This window comes from Arachis hypogaea, chromosome 13 (genome assembly GCF_003086295.3).
Source record: "Arachis hypogaea cultivar Tifrunner chromosome 13, arahy.Tifrunner.gnm2.J5K5, whole genome shotgun sequence".
Lineage (NCBI taxonomy): Eukaryota > Viridiplantae > Streptophyta > Magnoliopsida > Fabales > Fabaceae > Arachis > Arachis hypogaea.
The window spans coordinates 5648996-5666729 of record NC_092048.1 but is presented as its reverse complement, the minus strand read 5'-3'; the positions used below and the strand labels follow the sequence as shown (position 1 = coordinate 5666729).

Below are 17734 nucleotides of genomic sequence, written 5' to 3'. Positions count from 1 at the left end.
CAGACTCAAGGTCTAACATATAAAAACACATAACATAGCTTCCTCCCATTCATTCTTCTATTTCTACGCTGAGGAGGAGAAAGGGGATTACAAGAACCCTAACTCCATTTCCACCCAAACTTCAATCTTTCATAACTTTCAATCCAAAGCTCCGATTGACGAGTCGTCAGCAGCCACGCGTTCATCTTGGAATTCTCTATAAAACCCATTCAAAAATTTGGTAAGAAATTTGATTTTTTGTGCCCAATCCTTCTCCTTTCAATTTTGTGATATTGAGGTTTTGATTTTTGAGAAATTATGTGATTTTTGTGTTTAGTATCTAATTATCTTTATGGGGTTGCTTGGCATTGCCCCAAATCTTCGTCAAAAATGTGAGAAACTTTTAACTCTTGTGAAATTATTGGTATAGTAAATCCTATATTGACTTAGTGATATTTGTATGGTGTTAGTTCGAATTATGAGTTTTTGGGAGATAAATTGATGGAAGTGAAAGCTTGAATTTGGATCTTGAATGCTGGATTTTTTTTTTTTTGTGCATTTGGTGATTTTGGACACTTGAAGAACAGAGAAGCTTGAGGTGCTGCGGTAATAGGGAGGAATCGGTCAAGGTATGGTTTTGGTTTCTCGTAGATAATATATAATGTTGCGTGAAAACTTAGCCTAGTTGACCATAGAGAGTCCTGCCATACTACAAATTTCCATCAAATGCAACAACCACTTTCATCAGAGTCATGTCATATTCAAAAGTATAAATAATTATGTCTTCATTTTTACATGGGAGTAGTAGCTAAATCCAAGTACTTTTAGCCATTCATTTATGCATAATATTATTCAAATTCACTAAATTTTCTTAAGTGTATGAGATGTACAGTTGAAGAAAGTTGTGGCTTATCAAATAATAAGTGAAAGGTGGATGAATACTGTAATAGTCATTGGACAAGCATGGCAAACACGACAGTTAGCAGTTTTGTAACAGCAGAAACAAATTACCACTATGGACTCAAGGACTCTCTACCTACAGGTATGTATTTATTGAATATTTAGCTGTGAATAAGAAAGTTTTACCAACTTCAGAAATGACACGTGAAATTAAAAGGAGTATTCATCCATAATATGCAAGCATATAAACAATCATAAAAGCCATAATGGGATGAATATGAGAAGAGCTGTTATGAGGTTAGTAACGACTGTTGCAGATATGGGACCAATTGCATAGACAATGTTAGTGGAAGAATCACCCAACACTATACATAGTACAAATAAAATCTCTCACAGATCAAGTACTACTAATGTAGAGGCTATCTACATTAATGGAAATTACAGAATAAATACAAGGGAGGAATGTCAAATTTTGGGAAACAATCGGCTAGCACAAGGTACAACATTAAGTGGATGAAACCATATTATTTAGATTCAGTCGTTACCATTACTTTTACCAAGAGCAACTAACTGGGCAACATGTTTACATCATCAGATCTCGAGAGACATTTTAGGATGGAACTGATATTGAAATTAGTAAAGAAAAGAAAATGCCTAGGAACTGCTCACCATCAACGTAAACTTATAAGGGAATTTAATTTACTAAAGTCGATTAAAGTGATATTTTCAAAGAAAACATCATCAGAGTGTTGCATATGAGTTATATAGTACAATTTAGATAAATCGATTAGGATAAATCATAAATAGAATGTTATATACCAAAACATGGTACATAACTCATAGGAAATAGCATTAACCGCTCAGTTTATGCTTAAAATTTACACTTTTTGATAAGATGTTTATAAAATTTTATACAGCCTCTCCAATAATGTTTACAAGTCCCCTAACAGATGGATTGAGCCAACAAATCTGCTCTATCACTTAATGTAATCAATGGACAGTAAACAAATATGCTCTATCACTTAATGTGTATAGAATAGAAGAGGGATATGTATTATTCACCATCAAGGTAAACTTACAATGAAAGATATTTGACTAAACTAGAGATGCATGACCGCTAATGAAAACATATAAGGAGAGTATATCATATAAGTTATATTGTACATTTTTTTCCTAAGGGATTAGGTTAAATCAAACATGTACATTTATAACGAATTAGATTCCAAAATGCATAGGAGATAGCATTAACCTCTTAGTCTATGCTTAAATTTACACATATCGTCAACATGTTCATTCATTTTTTGCAACATCTCTAATAGCCAATACAAGTCCCCTAACCGAAGGATTGAGCCAACAAATGTGCTCCATCTGTTCAGGTAATTAATAAACTGAAATAAAAAAAATATAGGTTAGTGTATATAAGTATAATATATGAAGATACATTGGTTTGTGCATGGAATATAATGTGTGTGGAAGAAGATTATAGAAGATTCAATTCAGAAGATAAGGAAAATCATTTACAGGGCGTGGCATGTAGAATGTGTATGGAGCAACAAGATTTGAATGGGAGCTTACAAAACTATATACAAACCAATCATCATTGTACTAATTTGCGGCCAAAAACTAATTTTGGTATAAAATCTATGCCATCAAGAGGTTAGTCTATTCTATTTAAAATAATCAGATTTACAAAAATATGATGTGCTTTGTAAGATATAAAGAAATAAAATTCTTGAGCAGAGGCAACAAGACTTGCTAGGGATGAAAGAGCACTCAAATTAGCTAACAAAAAGCTGGCCAGAGTAGCTCAGACACAAATAGGTAAATATTATTTGTTTAGATATCTAATTTCAATCACTATATTTACTTTGTGTTGTCAATTAGACAATCTTATATTAGCCTAACAATGATTACATATAAGCATATTTAATGGTGTATATTGTTTATTTTATTTGTTGTAGGGACAAACTTTACAATTACAGTGGATAGAACAGCGCTGAGCTGCACTTCTACGAAAGGTAACACACAATAACTAAAATGTGGGTCAAAGTTATAAATTCAAATATTTTTATTATCACATGTGAATTATAAGAGTCAAGTGATAACGGAAATGGTGCATATACAGGGGAGTCATTGTCAGAATTACTTATTGATAAAGCAATTTTAGTTGACATAATTAATACATCACCTGATGACATGCAATGGAACACGCAAATACAAGGTGAATAAAGAAAAACAATATATACTTTTATCTTTTCAAGCATCAGCTATCAAATGACTTATCTATAGTGATTTATTAAATAGAAATTTGACTGCATATTACGTGTAATAGAGGAAAGGAGAGCTGCTAGAAGGGATAAAAGGCAAAAAATGCAAAGAACAAGACAAACTGAAGATTCACCTATCGAGCTAGGTGTGCAAAGATATCTTTATACTATGTTAATTCGACTGGATGTGGTGTAGTCATTAATCATTTTTGCGGTGAAACATTTCATGAGTAGATTAGTAGTAATTAAGAATGAGTTAATAATATAAGCAAGTTTTTCGTTGTGGATTGGAATGTTTTTGTTCCTAAATACTATACTAAACAGAGGTAACCAGCTACACGTAAGCAATGCTAATCAACACGGTTTCCAAAGTTATTCAGGGGTACTATATATATAGATTGATACGGGCTTCATTTATATCAATGTATCAATGGATTGAGTCACAATTTTAGGTGTTTAAGTAATTTGACCACACAAATTTTGGGTGAAAATTTGCAGGAATTTCAGGAACACAAAGAACTATGCAGCTGAAAAAAATGATTACACCAGAAAGAGCGGTATGTAGTAAACGTTTGAGCGATATGATTTTCTAAGCTTCATAATGTGTCCACTCATTCTGATTTTATCCACACTTATGTTACAATCAATCATGGATTGCTTAATTAATTTTATTGAATTATACTAATGGTTAAGATATAAAACATTATATATTTGTCCTTTGCATGCACCATAGAATTTTCAAACTCACACTGTTCCGTCAAGTAAAAAAAAAATCCAAAAGGGCCCACGGAGACGTGTCTGCCATTGAACAGCATAATACGGGTATGATTCAATTAAAGGTTCTTAAATAAGTAGGTCATTGAACTAAAAATATTAAACACCATATCATAATTACTTATGAGTGCTAACTATTCTATACCAATGCAGAATACATGCACATGGGTAGCGCATTTTATGAGTGTGAACACTGCAATGTGTTTTTTTTTGTATGATGAGAGGTTAAACAAAAGCTACAACTCAATTGAACCAAAATTCAAATTATGTTGTAATGGAGGAAAGGTTCAACTTCCACAACTACAAGAAGCCTCCAAAGTGCTATATGAGTTGTTGTTCAATAATAGTACAAAGAGCAAGTATTTCCGAGACAATATAAGATCTTACAATAGCATGTTCCAGTTTATATCAATGGGTGCGAAGATAGACCGTGGTATAACTACTTTTAGAGGCCCACCTACATTTATTCTTTCCAGTGAGAACTATCACCTAATGAGTAGTCTAATACCACCAGCAGAAAACTGTCCCAAATTTACACAACTATATGTCTTTGATACTTAGAATGAGATTCAAAATCGCATGGCCGCTATTCGGTAAGTAGCACAACCATAATATCATACTGTTGATGTATATTATTTAGAATGTCTAAAAATAACCACTACAATGTATTGATCACACTGATTTCTCTTTTTTATTATATCATACATATATGTAGGGGTGAAAAAGAACAAAGAGATACATGAAGATATCGTTAGAAACTTAAAAAAGATATTGGATGAGAACAACGTATTGGTGAGGACGTTTCATTATGGTATTATTCGTACCAAATGTAATAGGTTTCTATAGAACAGAAAATTACATGAGATTAATGACTCGATCTTATAGCTGAAAAGACAAAACGAATGATTGAAAAGAAAAAAAAATTGTGAATGACCAATAATAGTAATTAACATGCATGCTCTAGATTGAGATAATATTTAATTTAGTTTTTGAATTTATATACTATTTTAATTTAATTTTTAAAATTTTAATCGTTTTTATTTAATCTTTAAATTTTGAAAATGTGACTCATATTAAAAATAATTTTTGACACACAGATATTAACTTCTGTAAATAATTAGACGCCACGTTAGACTTTATAAAACGAAGTCGTTTTGATTTTGGCATTTAAATAACCCAAAAATATTATAATAAGTTGTATTTATTGAAATGTTTTCTCCCAAAATAAATGATACAATGTCGTTTTTTAAATTATTTGAATATCAAAATCAAAACTGCATCATTTTATATATTCTAGTGCGATATCTAATTGTCCATGTAGTACTTCATTAACGTTTATGTTTTGAAAATTGTCCTAGAGACCAATTAAATTACGTTTACAAAACTAAATATAAATAATTAAAATTTTAAAGATTAAATTAAAATTTGCATACAAATTTAGAACCCAAATTAAATATTAACTCGTTCTATATTCCTATAAGATAACTAATGATAAACTATATATACAAAATAACAGAATTACAAGTTATAAACCCAAATTAGAAATAATAATATTAACCTAATTTACCCCGTCAACTGGAGACTCCGCATATACATAATTTAGTTACAATAACCTTAAAGAGCTTTAATTTCCCACATACTCTTCTATCTTAGATAAACCAAGTCACAAGGTGGAAGTGATCAAAGGAAACATTGAGCAAATTAAACTTATTATAATAACGGGGAAAAACAAATATTAATGTAGCTATTTACAGCGACAGATAGCGATTATTATATATATACCAAGTCAGATCTCAAGGTGTTAAGCCACAATGGGAATTTTCTTCGGTGCAATTTGTCCGGTGTGGTAGTTAGCCTGTTGATGACAATTGACAAAGATGTGTAATAATAAGTTTAGCACTAAATCATCACCTCCACCGGCATCTAAGCTTACAACAGCTGTGAAGAAAATTAATTAAGTTTTGCTAATAATCATCTGCAATTTTTTTACAATTAAATCAATTATTAATATAAAATACATATTAAAATATAAAAAATACATTAAAAATGAGTTAAATAATACATATTTATATATAAATATATTTTAACTGATTTTATTTTAATAGTTAATTTTAACGTATAAATAATATTTTTTATTTTTTAATATAAAATGTTTAAAATGGTTGGACATTAATCATCTTATGAGAGTAAAAATATGTTAAGCTTTAAACACTTCTTAAAGAAAAATATAAATAACTTATCAAATTAACTTTTATATCAACAAAAATAAAGGGTCGTGTAAAACTATTTTAAAATGAAATAATATTAGAGAAAGTCTAGAGAGCTAACAGATTTTGTGGTTTTTAGTCATCAATGATATTTTTAATGGTGTGAGATTACATTTAATAGTGTAGAATCATTCAATTTCCTTTTGATGGTTAAGTGCTGGCCAAAATTTAATAAAAGTGTTGGTCTCCTAGCACTCCTCGTAATATTATACATATATGAGCTGTATCCTCCAAAACACGTTTTATCTAAAGATATTGAACAAATCTACCGTGTACTTGTTCAGCCAAATGCCATCATCATATATAGTTATATACCTTGCACGCACTCTTCTTGACTTTGTAAATTAAACTTTGATGTTGAAATATAAAAAATATTAACATCTGCAGTGTTAGGTGACATTTTAACTCATTATTAGGGCAGTTTTTTAATCCATTATTTCATGTAATCTATCTCTAAGCTGCCATTGAAGGCTAACACTATATAAAGGATCAATTACAATCCTTACTTTACCAAGCAAGAAGAAAAGACTAGAAGTGTTCAAAGTTATAAACACACAAGAGAAGATAGATGGAAACCTCAATGAGGCGAAGGCATTGGCCTCAACTCATGATGTATGCATTAGCATTTTGTCTAATTGCTATTAACAACGTTGCTGCCATTGATGACAATCCTATCTATGAAGGGAAGCAACCACCATACTACTTTTATCCCCATCCAACTCCCCCATATCATGATGAAGAACATCCACCTCCCTATTACTACAAACCGCCACCATTTCATTACAAATTCCCACCTTCTTTACCTCCTTATTATGGCCACCACAAATCTCCACCTCCATCTCCCTATCTTTATAACTCTCCACCGCCTCCTCCATATGTGTACAACTCTCCACCTCCGCCATCTCCATCACCACCACCACCACCATATGTTTATAAGTCTCCACCTCCCCCGTCTCCATCACCACCTCCTCCATATATTTATAAGTCTCCACCTCCGCCTTCACCATCACCACCACCTCCATATGTATACAAGTCTCCTCCACCACCATCTCCTTCGCCTCCTCCACCATATATTTACAAGTCTCCACCTCCACCTTCTCCTTCGCCTCCACCCCCCTATATATACAAGTCACCACCACCACCATCACCTTCACCACCTCCTCCATACATATATAAATCTCCACCTCCACCTTCTCCATCACCTCCTCCACCATATGTTTACAAGTCACCGCCACCACCATCATATTCACCACCTCCTCATTATATATACAAATCCCCACCCCCACCGTCTCCATCACCTCCGCCATATCATCCCTACCTCTATAACTCACCCCCACCGCCGGTGTACGGATAATTAAGCTTGCACTAAGTACAATTTATTTATTTTTTCTTTTTCCTTTTAAAAGTTTTACTATTAGCATTGTGCTATTCAATACACATGATTGTTGAAGTTTGTAATCGAGCATGGATAAATAATAGAGAGTCCACAACTAAGTACTCCACACTATGAATGTGGACTATGTTGTGTCACTATATGTGTGTGTACCACTATCCTTTCAATTAATTAATTCAGATATTCGTTTTGATTTCATGTATCAAATTTCCATATACTATATCTATTACCGTATTACGTACATATATAGTAGATATAATTAATAGATTAAAATAAGAATACTAAGTTATTCTTAATTACAAAACCTAAGAATTTTTCTTCTGCAGATAAATTATTGTTATCCGTTTTTTATATTATGATTTTTGTACTTAAGGCACATATTCTATAAATAAATAGTATATTCTGGAAGAAAAATAACTCTTTAAAACGATACGATTCTTCGCAGAGATAAAACTTTTCAAAAATAATGTAATCTTTAGGCATAATTATTCGTAGATTTTTAAAATCTATCTCAAATTTATCATCATTGTACAAATATATAATGCAGCCTCATGTCCTTACATATAGTTTAGGGTTTAAAATTAATTTGGTCATGTATCTGACAGTTATAGAGAAAAGGATGAATCGATCCCTAATTTTTTGGTCTCCGGACATTTAAGTTCCTAAAAATTTAAAAATATATTTAAGTCTCTGACCTCTTCAAAATCTGAACATATCGATCTCTGAGTTTAATTTGTCCAATTTTAAAAACTCTCTCACGTGTACATCCGTATCAACCAGGTCAGTACAACGAGAGTCACGTTTGATTTTTCTGTTAAATCTGACAGATCTAAGTGAACATGAGAGATCGATAAGTCCAGATTTTGAAAAGGTCAAGAACTTAAATGAACATGAGGGATCGATAAGTTCAAATTTTAAAAAGATTAAAGACTTAAATGTATTTTCAAATTATCGAGAACCTAAATGTCTACGATCAAAAAGTTAAAGACCTATTTATCATTTTCTCTAAATTATGATTAGGAAATTAGGTAGAAAAATCGTCGGATTTCTTTTGACTCATAAATAAATGACACTAACTTTGTTGTGCATAATTTGGCCATTATATTTATGAATTTAATTTTAATATATTGTCAATATAAAATTATTTTACATATGTATCTAATTATATAATGTTATATTAAAATAATTATTTTTTATATTAATTATGTAAATAGTCATTCAAAAGAGTAATTATAATTATATAATTGTGTAAAATATTTTATATTATTAATGCATTAAAATTAAATTCTATATTTATAATTTAACAATTACAACCTATAATTAAAAAAAAAAGTTAAAATAGATGTTAAAACTCCCAATACAATTGTACTGTGATTCCTACATATAAGGATGGCAACACCGCTCGAATCTGTGGATACCCACCCCCTATCCGTCCTGCATCGAGACGAGTTTTTAGCGAGGCGAGTTTTTGAGCGGGACGGGCCGAAACAGGACCGGGTTTAGGTAATACCCACCCCTACCCATCCCTATATATATATAATTTTAATATATAATATGTGTAATATATGTAAAATAATTAGTAAAATAATTAATAATATTGTATCATATTTAAAATTTTACTTTAATTTATATTACGTATGTGATAATGGTTATGTAAATTTTAAAATTTAATTTTATTTATTGAATTTTAATAATTATAGAAATGGTCGGACAAGTAGGGGCAGGACAGGTACCCGCAGACTCGAGTTAGGATTCAATTTTTTACTATCCACAAATAAAAACGGGACAAATTTTATGCGGATTATTATAGAGTGAAACGAGATCGGATAGAACAAAAACTAACTCGTTCTTACCCGTCCTATTGCCACCCCTACCTACACATGCTCATTAATATTTTAAAAAATCAGTTAAAGATTAATTGAGAAGAGCAACACGTACGTTTCACAGTTGTCACTAAAATAGTTACATATAATTCGAAAATTGAATTATACCACATAACGGTCATACCATCAGATAATAGTTTATTAAGTATTTAGCCTCTAAAAAATTACTTATTCTCTAAATTAGTCTTTTAAAATTTTTTTAATTAAATTTATCATTTAAAGATTTTAAATTAGTGTTTTTCCGTCACTTCTATTATTATTAGTATCAAAATTTATTAATATAATACATTAAGTAATTAACATCATAACACACATTTAGTAGTTTTAATAGACTATTAACATGATTAATTTATGAAATTAGATCAAATAAATTTTAAATTAAGAAATTTTAATACCTCAAGTTCTCTCTTTAATTAGGTTTTAATTTGATCTAATTTTATAAATTTATTATATTAATAGTCAATTAAGACTCTTAGGTGTGTGTTGTGGTATCATTTAAATATGCCACATTAATAAATTTTGACATCATCGATAAAAAAAATAACAAAAAAACTAACATGACTAATTAAAAATTTTCAAAGAAAAATTTTAATTAAAAAAATCTTTTGAACATCAATTTAAAAAATAAATAATTTTTTAAGAACTAATTTTACTATTAACTTATAGTTTATATAAGATAAATAAAATAGAAGGTAAAAGGACATCTGAATACTTGTAACAACACTTTAAAATTAGATTTTATTGAATCTTTAGTTAATTTGTGTGTCAGAATGCTTTTTATAGGTATCACACTCGTCTAATATTCTATATCTCATATAAATTAAAAAAAAAAAAAAAACAGAACGACATCCCCCTTAAAAAAGTTAAAATAACAAGATATACCTAAGACAAATTATCTACACAAGAACAAAAAATACAAAAGGTGTTACTATTTTGTGTTCCACTCATGAATCTAAATATCACTGTAGGATTACCATGTGTTCATAACACGCAGCGGAAGAAAAGAAGGTAATCCTAAAGATCTATTTTGTGCTTAAACTTTATTCCAATAATAATATATAGATCAGATCTACATACCTATGTACGCTAGTAAAAAATCACTTTCTCCTTCGATGGTACGAAGGCACTATGCGTATCCACACCGAGACCAACCTTTGCTGTCAACTCCTTGACCAATGGACATCTGATCTAAATTGAGAAACCTCTTGCAACTCTTTGCACGCCATAAAATTCTTTTCCAAGAATTAGGCTGACATACATTTATGTACCTAGAGGTAAAGGAATAACAACCCTTTTATTCTCTCTGTCTTTCTCATATTTTTCTCTATTCTTGGCATACATATATATAGTATGAGATTTGTTTCTGATTTTAAATTTGATTCTCGATTCAAATTTAAATCATATCTTGTTATTTTAAACTTGAATCTTTCAAATTTATGAATCATATCATAACTCAATTTGAAACAGAATCAGTTGGGATCTCATCCAAATTTAGAATTCAAGTTTAGAAATAGAATAACTAATTATTCTCAAATCTCATATAATATTTTCAATTATCATACTATTATTATATTCTTGGTGCTAGCAAAAAATATAATAATATTCCATTTGAATTAATATAATTATTTATTTGATCAAATCAAATTAATAATTAAATAATTATACAGCAAAGATTAGAACACTCGTTAGTGTGTGACCCCATAGGTTCAATACTAAGCGGGTAGTAAATTAGTCATACTAAATTTACTAATCAAGGTTGGCGTCTAGCAACACTCCTCAACGACCCGATAGTATGAAGTAATATATTTTTACTAAGAACCTTAGAAGAACAAAGTATAATTCCTTCCATCTTTCCAACTCTTGGTTAACCTTAGAGTATGGTTTTAATTGTCAAACTCTAACTTGTTACCATTATTATAATGAACTGTGAATGACTTAAGAAACTCATTTCTTCATTCATTCAATCCCCTTGACCAAGGTTTTATTCATCTCAATCATTATAATCATAGAGCTCAAACTCTTTACCGAGAGTTGATGGATTCCTTATTGACTAATCATTAATTCTACAAGTATTTAAATCATACCCAATATCCATTCAACTAGCACCCTAGGGTATTAGGTGTCCGGAATCAAAGTATAATAAATACATTGTTAATTTCTATAACAGTCGCAGGTCAAAGGAAACTCTATTACTATGTTCATCTTGAGAATATCCTATTGACAAATATATGGTAATTATAACCATTAGGAATTCTCATAGTGAGTCAGTTCAAATGGTCATATCTCTATATGCACCATCTATATATATAATTTAATAAATGAGATCTATTAATCTTCATCCAATGAAGACCATTATATATATATTGATCTTTCCGGATTATTAATGTCCTTTTTAATAATCCTATGACCAAGAACAATTTAGATTAAATTATAAAAGATTTATCTCTCAATATTATGATCACTATCACAATGATAAATCTCTAAATTTAATCAAGGACATTATTATATTAACATTTTAATATAATAACAATAACAAATTATTTGACACGTGATTGATTGAATTGTGGTCATACTACTTATTCCCAACAATCTCCCACTTGCACGAGAGCCAATCATGATGGATTGGATCTTGGGCATACTATTATCACAATAATCTCCCACTTGCACTAGAGCCAATCAATCATGTGTATAATTTTTCAATGCACATCTGTGTTTATCAAAACTCTTTTGACCTTAAACACCTTTGCTCTTGAGCATGTTTGCTTGACCTTTTGTAAAATATATCTAGTGCATAATAAATATCACGTTTTCTCAAAACATGAAATCTCCCACTACAATAGTGCATAATTGTATTTTAAGGACAATCCTTATTGAATATGATTATAAAAAATTTAAGTAACCATTAGATCTATCTTTATAGAATTGTATCATTATACAAATAGGCTACTTTTTCAAAAAGTTAGTTTGACGATCAAACCTTTTATACTTTCAAGAGAAAGTATATCCTCTATTGAGTGGTATACAATTCTAATAAAAGTAATTGTACCCCCACTCTTTCTTTAAGATGGAATCCCTTTTCTAAAAAAGAGTTTAACCTCTTATCACAAACACTTTGTCATAAGAAAAGTGAAAAAATAATCTCATTATTTCTTTAGGGTAACCAATAAATCTCATTTATCGAACCTAATATCAATTCTATTATTGTGCAATCTCTTAACACATATAAGACATCTCCAAACTCTAATATTCTTGAGTTTCAGCTTATGCCTTTTCCATATCTCGTATGGGTAAAAAATTGATTTAATGAGAAATTTGTTAATTTAGCCACATTTCTAAAATGTAGTCTAAATATTTAACAAATAGTGATATTCAACTAAATCAAATTTCATGTTTCTTAAACATGATGGAATACATAGAGTACTAGTATTTATGCACGGAGAGAATCTCATTCTCTATTTAATAGAATATCAATTAGATATTAGAGATTTTACTTTACAACTCTTATAATAAAAATACTCAATATTTTTATTATTGGTCAAACCAACCCTTAAGAGCAATTTTGATTCGCATCCTCAATACTTATGTTGAATTTTTCTAAAAAGATCACAAATCTTAATCATATTAAGGAAAATTTTGTTTGTAACAAAATAAATCTCCAAAAATGCTTGCAAGAACAATTCTCAATAAAGCCATTTGCCTAATGGCATTCCAACTTCTAAAGTTGTTTAATTCAAAATATATTGCCCAATACTCCCACTAGTTTAAATAAAATCTTTGATAGTCATACTATCTTACTTTGGGCACCATACATCTTATCAAGATGTTCAGTAATAAATAGTGGGCCTTTGAAATTAGAACTTATGGTTGTCAAAACAACCCATGTAAAATAATATTATAAATACATCAAAAGTTCTGACCATTCCAAAGTCTATTTCATTGGAGAATATTATCTCAATGATAACCCTTTGAAAATACAATTCTCAAATTGTATTTAATATATTACTTTCAAGTATGCCACATAAAAGGTGGACATATTTAAAAATTTAAAATATGAAAGTAAATAAAAAATCTATATTTCTAACAAAATTATTTAGAATCGTGAATGAGTACCTTGGTTGTCAAGTTGTTACTCATACCCATTCCAAATAAATATGATTAAATTATATCACATACAATTATAATCTCAAATAATTATCTGGTTGTCAGACAATTATTTAACTGAATTATATTTTATACCCCTAGGTTGTCTAGGTTCAAGTATAAAATTAATTATCCTTATACATCATCATATGCATAAATAAATTCTATCTTTGAGTACAAGTCTCCTGGTTATCAGGTTGTTCCTTGTAAACAAGAGATAAATTTATTTTTGACAAACTCCTAACTTTTAGGATTTATCTCAATTATTAGAGAATTTCTACCAGTATTCATGGATTAAATTTTATACTCCTAGGTTGTCTAGGTAAATATAAAATTAAATCCCTAATACATCAAATGTATATACTGATTAGTATCTTGAAAATAAAACTCCTGGTTGTCAGGCCGCTCTTTATAATCAAGAATATTAGAAAAACTAATTTCTAAAATTATAGTGTTCAAAACACATAATCAAATCAAAATTTGATTTTTCATGTACTAACGTTTAGCCTTACAAAATTATCAAATCAAATTTGACCTTTATATATACACTTATATATATAAGAAACAAATAAAAGATATTTTACATCTTATTCCTTTTATTGTAATCAAAATCACAATAAAATTTAATATATAAATAAAATCAAATAAAATATTTGATTATAAATATAACTTTTATATTAAAAAAATGATAGTTTAATCACAATTAAATAATTAACATTGAAATAAATTAACTATTAATTTATTAGAAAACCATCTCAATGGAAATAACTGCATCGCATGCTTAAAAAAAATTTGAATTAATCCTATTAATTCACAAATTTAAGAAAATAGGAATAAAATTTAAACACAAAAAGCCAAAGCTCTGATACCACTGTAGGATTACCATGTGTTCATAACACGCAGCGGAAGAAAAGAAGGTAATCCTAAAGATCTATTTTGTGCTTAAACTTTATTCCAATAATAATATATAGATCAGATCTACATACCTATGTACGCTAGTAAAAAATCACTTTCTCCTTCGATGGTACGAAGGCACTATGCGTATCCACACCGAGACCAATCTTTGCTGTCAACTCCTTGACCAATGGACATCTGATCTAAATTGAGAAACCTCTTGCAACTCTTTGCACGCCATAAAATTCTTTTCCAAGAATTAGGCTGACATACATTTATGTACCTAGAGGTAAAGGAATAACAACCCTTTTATTCTCTCTGTCTTTCTCATATTTTTCTCTATTCTTGGCATACATATATATAGTATGAGATTTGTTTCTGATTTTAAATTTGATTCTCGATTCAAATTTAAATCATATCTTGTTATTTTAAACTTGAATCTTTCAAATTTATGAATCATATCATAACTCAATTTGAAACAGAATCAGTTAGGATCTCATCCAAATTTAGAATTCAAGTTTAGAAATAGAATAACTAATTATTCTCAAATCTCATATAATATTTTCAATTATCATACTATTATTATATTCTTGGTGCTAGCAAAAAATATAATAATATTCCATTTGAATTAATATAATTATTTATTTGATCAAATCAAATTAATAATTAAATAATTCTACAGCAAAGATTAGAACACTCGTTAGTGTGTGACCCCATAGGTTCAATACTAAGCGGGTAGTAAATTAGTCATACTAAATTTACTAATCAAGGTTGGCGTCTAGCAACACTCCTCAACGACCCGATAGTATGAAGTAATATATTTTTACTAAGAACCTTAGAAGAACAAAGTATAATTCCTTCCATCTTTCCAACTCTTGGTTAACCTTAGAGTATGGTTTTAATTGTCAAACTCTAACTTGTTACCATTATTATAATGAACTGTGAATGACTTAAGAAACTCATTTCTTCATTCATTCAATCCCCTTGACCAAGGTTTTATTCATCTCAATCATTATAATCATAGAGCTCAAACTCTTTACCGAGAGTTGATGGATTCCTTATTGACTAATCATTAATTCTACAAGTATTTAAATCATACCCAATATCCATTCAACTAGCACCCTAGGGTATTAGGTGTCCGGAATCAAAGTATAATAAATACATTGTTAATTTCTATAACAGTCGCAGGTCAAAGGAAACTCTATTACTATGTTCATCTTGAGAATATCCTATTGACAAATATATGGTAATTATAACCATTAGGAATTCTCATAGTGAGTTAGTTCAAATGGTCATATCTCTATATGCACCATCTATATATATAATTTAATAAATGAGATCTATTAATCTTCATCCAATGAAGACCATTATATATATATTGATCTTTCCAGATTATTAATGTCCTTTTTAATAATCCTATGACCAAGAACAATTTAGATTAAATTATAAAAGATTTATCTCTCAATATTATGATCACTATTACAATGATAAATTTCTAAATTTAATCAAGGACATTATTATATTAACATTTTAATATAATAACAATAACAAATTATTTGACACGTGATTGATTGAATTGTGGTCATACTACTTATTCCCAACAATCACAAACCGCTAAGTCCATCAAAAAGAATAGAGTAGCGTTTCTCAATAGAGTAATGTTAGTGAATTAACTTTTTTTAATTAACATCAACTAACTTTTTAAAATTATTTTTTTATTTTAAATTTTAAATTTTAAACTATAAAATTCTAAATTTAAATTTTAAATTATAAATCTTAAAAATAATTAGTTAATACTAACAAATTAAAAATGAGTTCTTTATTAAATTTATACTTTTTCTTATCCTATTTTCTCCCTAAAATTATCAAAAAGGTTAAATTTAAAATTAGATTTACAAATTATTTACATATGTTACCAATTAAAAGTTGTCTAGTATAAATAATTTTGAACTATTTTTAATTTATTATATAAATAATATTTCAATTAAATAATTAAGCGTAACTGCAAATATTAAATTTAGCTAATCTAACATAGATTAATATTTTTTAAAATAAAAAATAATAAAATAAAATAATAAATACCTAATTGGCTAATTACCTTTAAATCAAAATAATAAAACTCACGCATCATAAAAATTATAAGCTCGATAGTTATTGAAGTCTCCTTTTTCTCATCTTATCAAAAAAAAATTTTAGGAAATCTTTTTTCATCACATATATATCGCCCATATCTGAAAGTTAAATTTAAATTGATAACAAAGATTTTTAGAAGGTCAACTAATTTTGGCAAATAATTATTCAATGTTAGAGATATAATTATTTATGTGTTTTTATTTATTAATTTACATTTTAAAAAAATAATTTTATGATATAATATTAAAATTTTTATTATTTTAAAAAAGTAAAGTTTAATTTTATTAATTTAAAAAAACAGCATAAAACATTAGAAATATAACAATATTTATATATCTTCTCCAATCAACGTATTAAATTTTTTATTTTCTATTCATTTTTGCACACATATGCACGTATATTAGTGTAATTTGAACACACGTTACACATAATTTGTGTATACAGATGACGAAATATTATACATGAATAATTATATTCTGCATTTTTTACATCTTCATATTAAAAGAAATTAAAATACCGCCTCAAGGCATAAATTCTCCCAATAATTGTTACGTATGATCCAAAATTTGACTTGCTTCGTATCTCATGCAACAGCACCGAATAAGATTTTTATTCGTTCTAATTCTTGAAGTTAAATAAATTTCTTCTTCTCTTTTTTTCTTTTTATAATGGCTTCATCATCATCATCATATTATTATTATTATTATTATTATTATTATTATTATTATTATTATTATTATTATCTTGTTTGCTCTACCTTGTAGAGTTTACTATTTGACTTTTGATTCTATTTTCTGACTACTATGCATATAGTTTACAAACTTACTTTAGTCCCTTCAAAATAAATAAATAAATTTCAGGTGTGCATAGGCATTTTATTTATATCATCGTTATCTCAAAATAATATTTTATGTACAAACGAGTCGACTAATATTTGAAGAATATAATGTGTTGACATGTTGCAACTTTATGTATATCATGTCAGAGTGCAAGAAATGATCATCCAGTTGTTAGCTAAAACGCGCCTATTTTGTTCATATTATCAAAAATTAATTAAATAATTATCATTCCCGCGTAAACTCACCAACCCTTAGCTTATTTGTG

The 17734-nt window shown here is 28.6% G+C and overlaps 2 protein-coding genes across 8 annotated transcripts; both read left to right on the top strand.

The window, feature by feature from the left end:
* Positions 1-51: 51 nt before the first annotated feature.
* On the top strand, positions 52-4894 carry LOC112736732 (uncharacterized). 7 transcript variants are annotated; one of them, XM_072211109.1, is made up of 12 exons: positions 74-220; positions 562-608; positions 872-1021; positions 1197-1376; positions 2403-2535; positions 2620-2700; positions 2841-2897; positions 3005-3100; positions 3212-3292; positions 3645-3703; positions 4074-4513; positions 4636-4894. In XM_072211109.1, exons 5-11 carry the CDS (start codon positions 2418-2420, stop codon positions 4479-4481), a joined length of 900 nt encoding a protein of 299 aa, XP_072067210.1. In that variant the 5' UTR covers positions 74-220; positions 562-608; positions 872-1021; positions 1197-1376; positions 2403-2417; the 3' UTR covers positions 4482-4513; positions 4636-4894. The 7 variants fall into 7 exon arrangements, with proteins under 7 accessions (XP_072067206.1, XP_025642089.1, XP_072067210.1 ...); XM_072211105.1 differs by lacking the exon at positions 1197-1376 and having other exon boundaries at positions 52-220; XM_025786304.2 differs by lacking the exons at positions 1197-1376; positions 4636-4894 and adding an exon at positions 3880-3968 and having other exon boundaries at positions 52-220; positions 4074-4608.
* Positions 4895-6653: 1759 nt separating this feature from the next.
* Positions 6654-7778, top strand: LOC112736731 (uncharacterized). The gene has a single exon (XM_025786299.3). The coding sequence runs from the start codon at positions 6756-6758 to the stop codon at positions 7539-7541; it is 786 nt and encodes a 261-aa protein (XP_025642084.1). The 5' UTR covers positions 6654-6755; the 3' UTR covers positions 7542-7778.
* The last annotated feature ends 9956 nt before the right edge of the window (positions 7779-17734 follow it).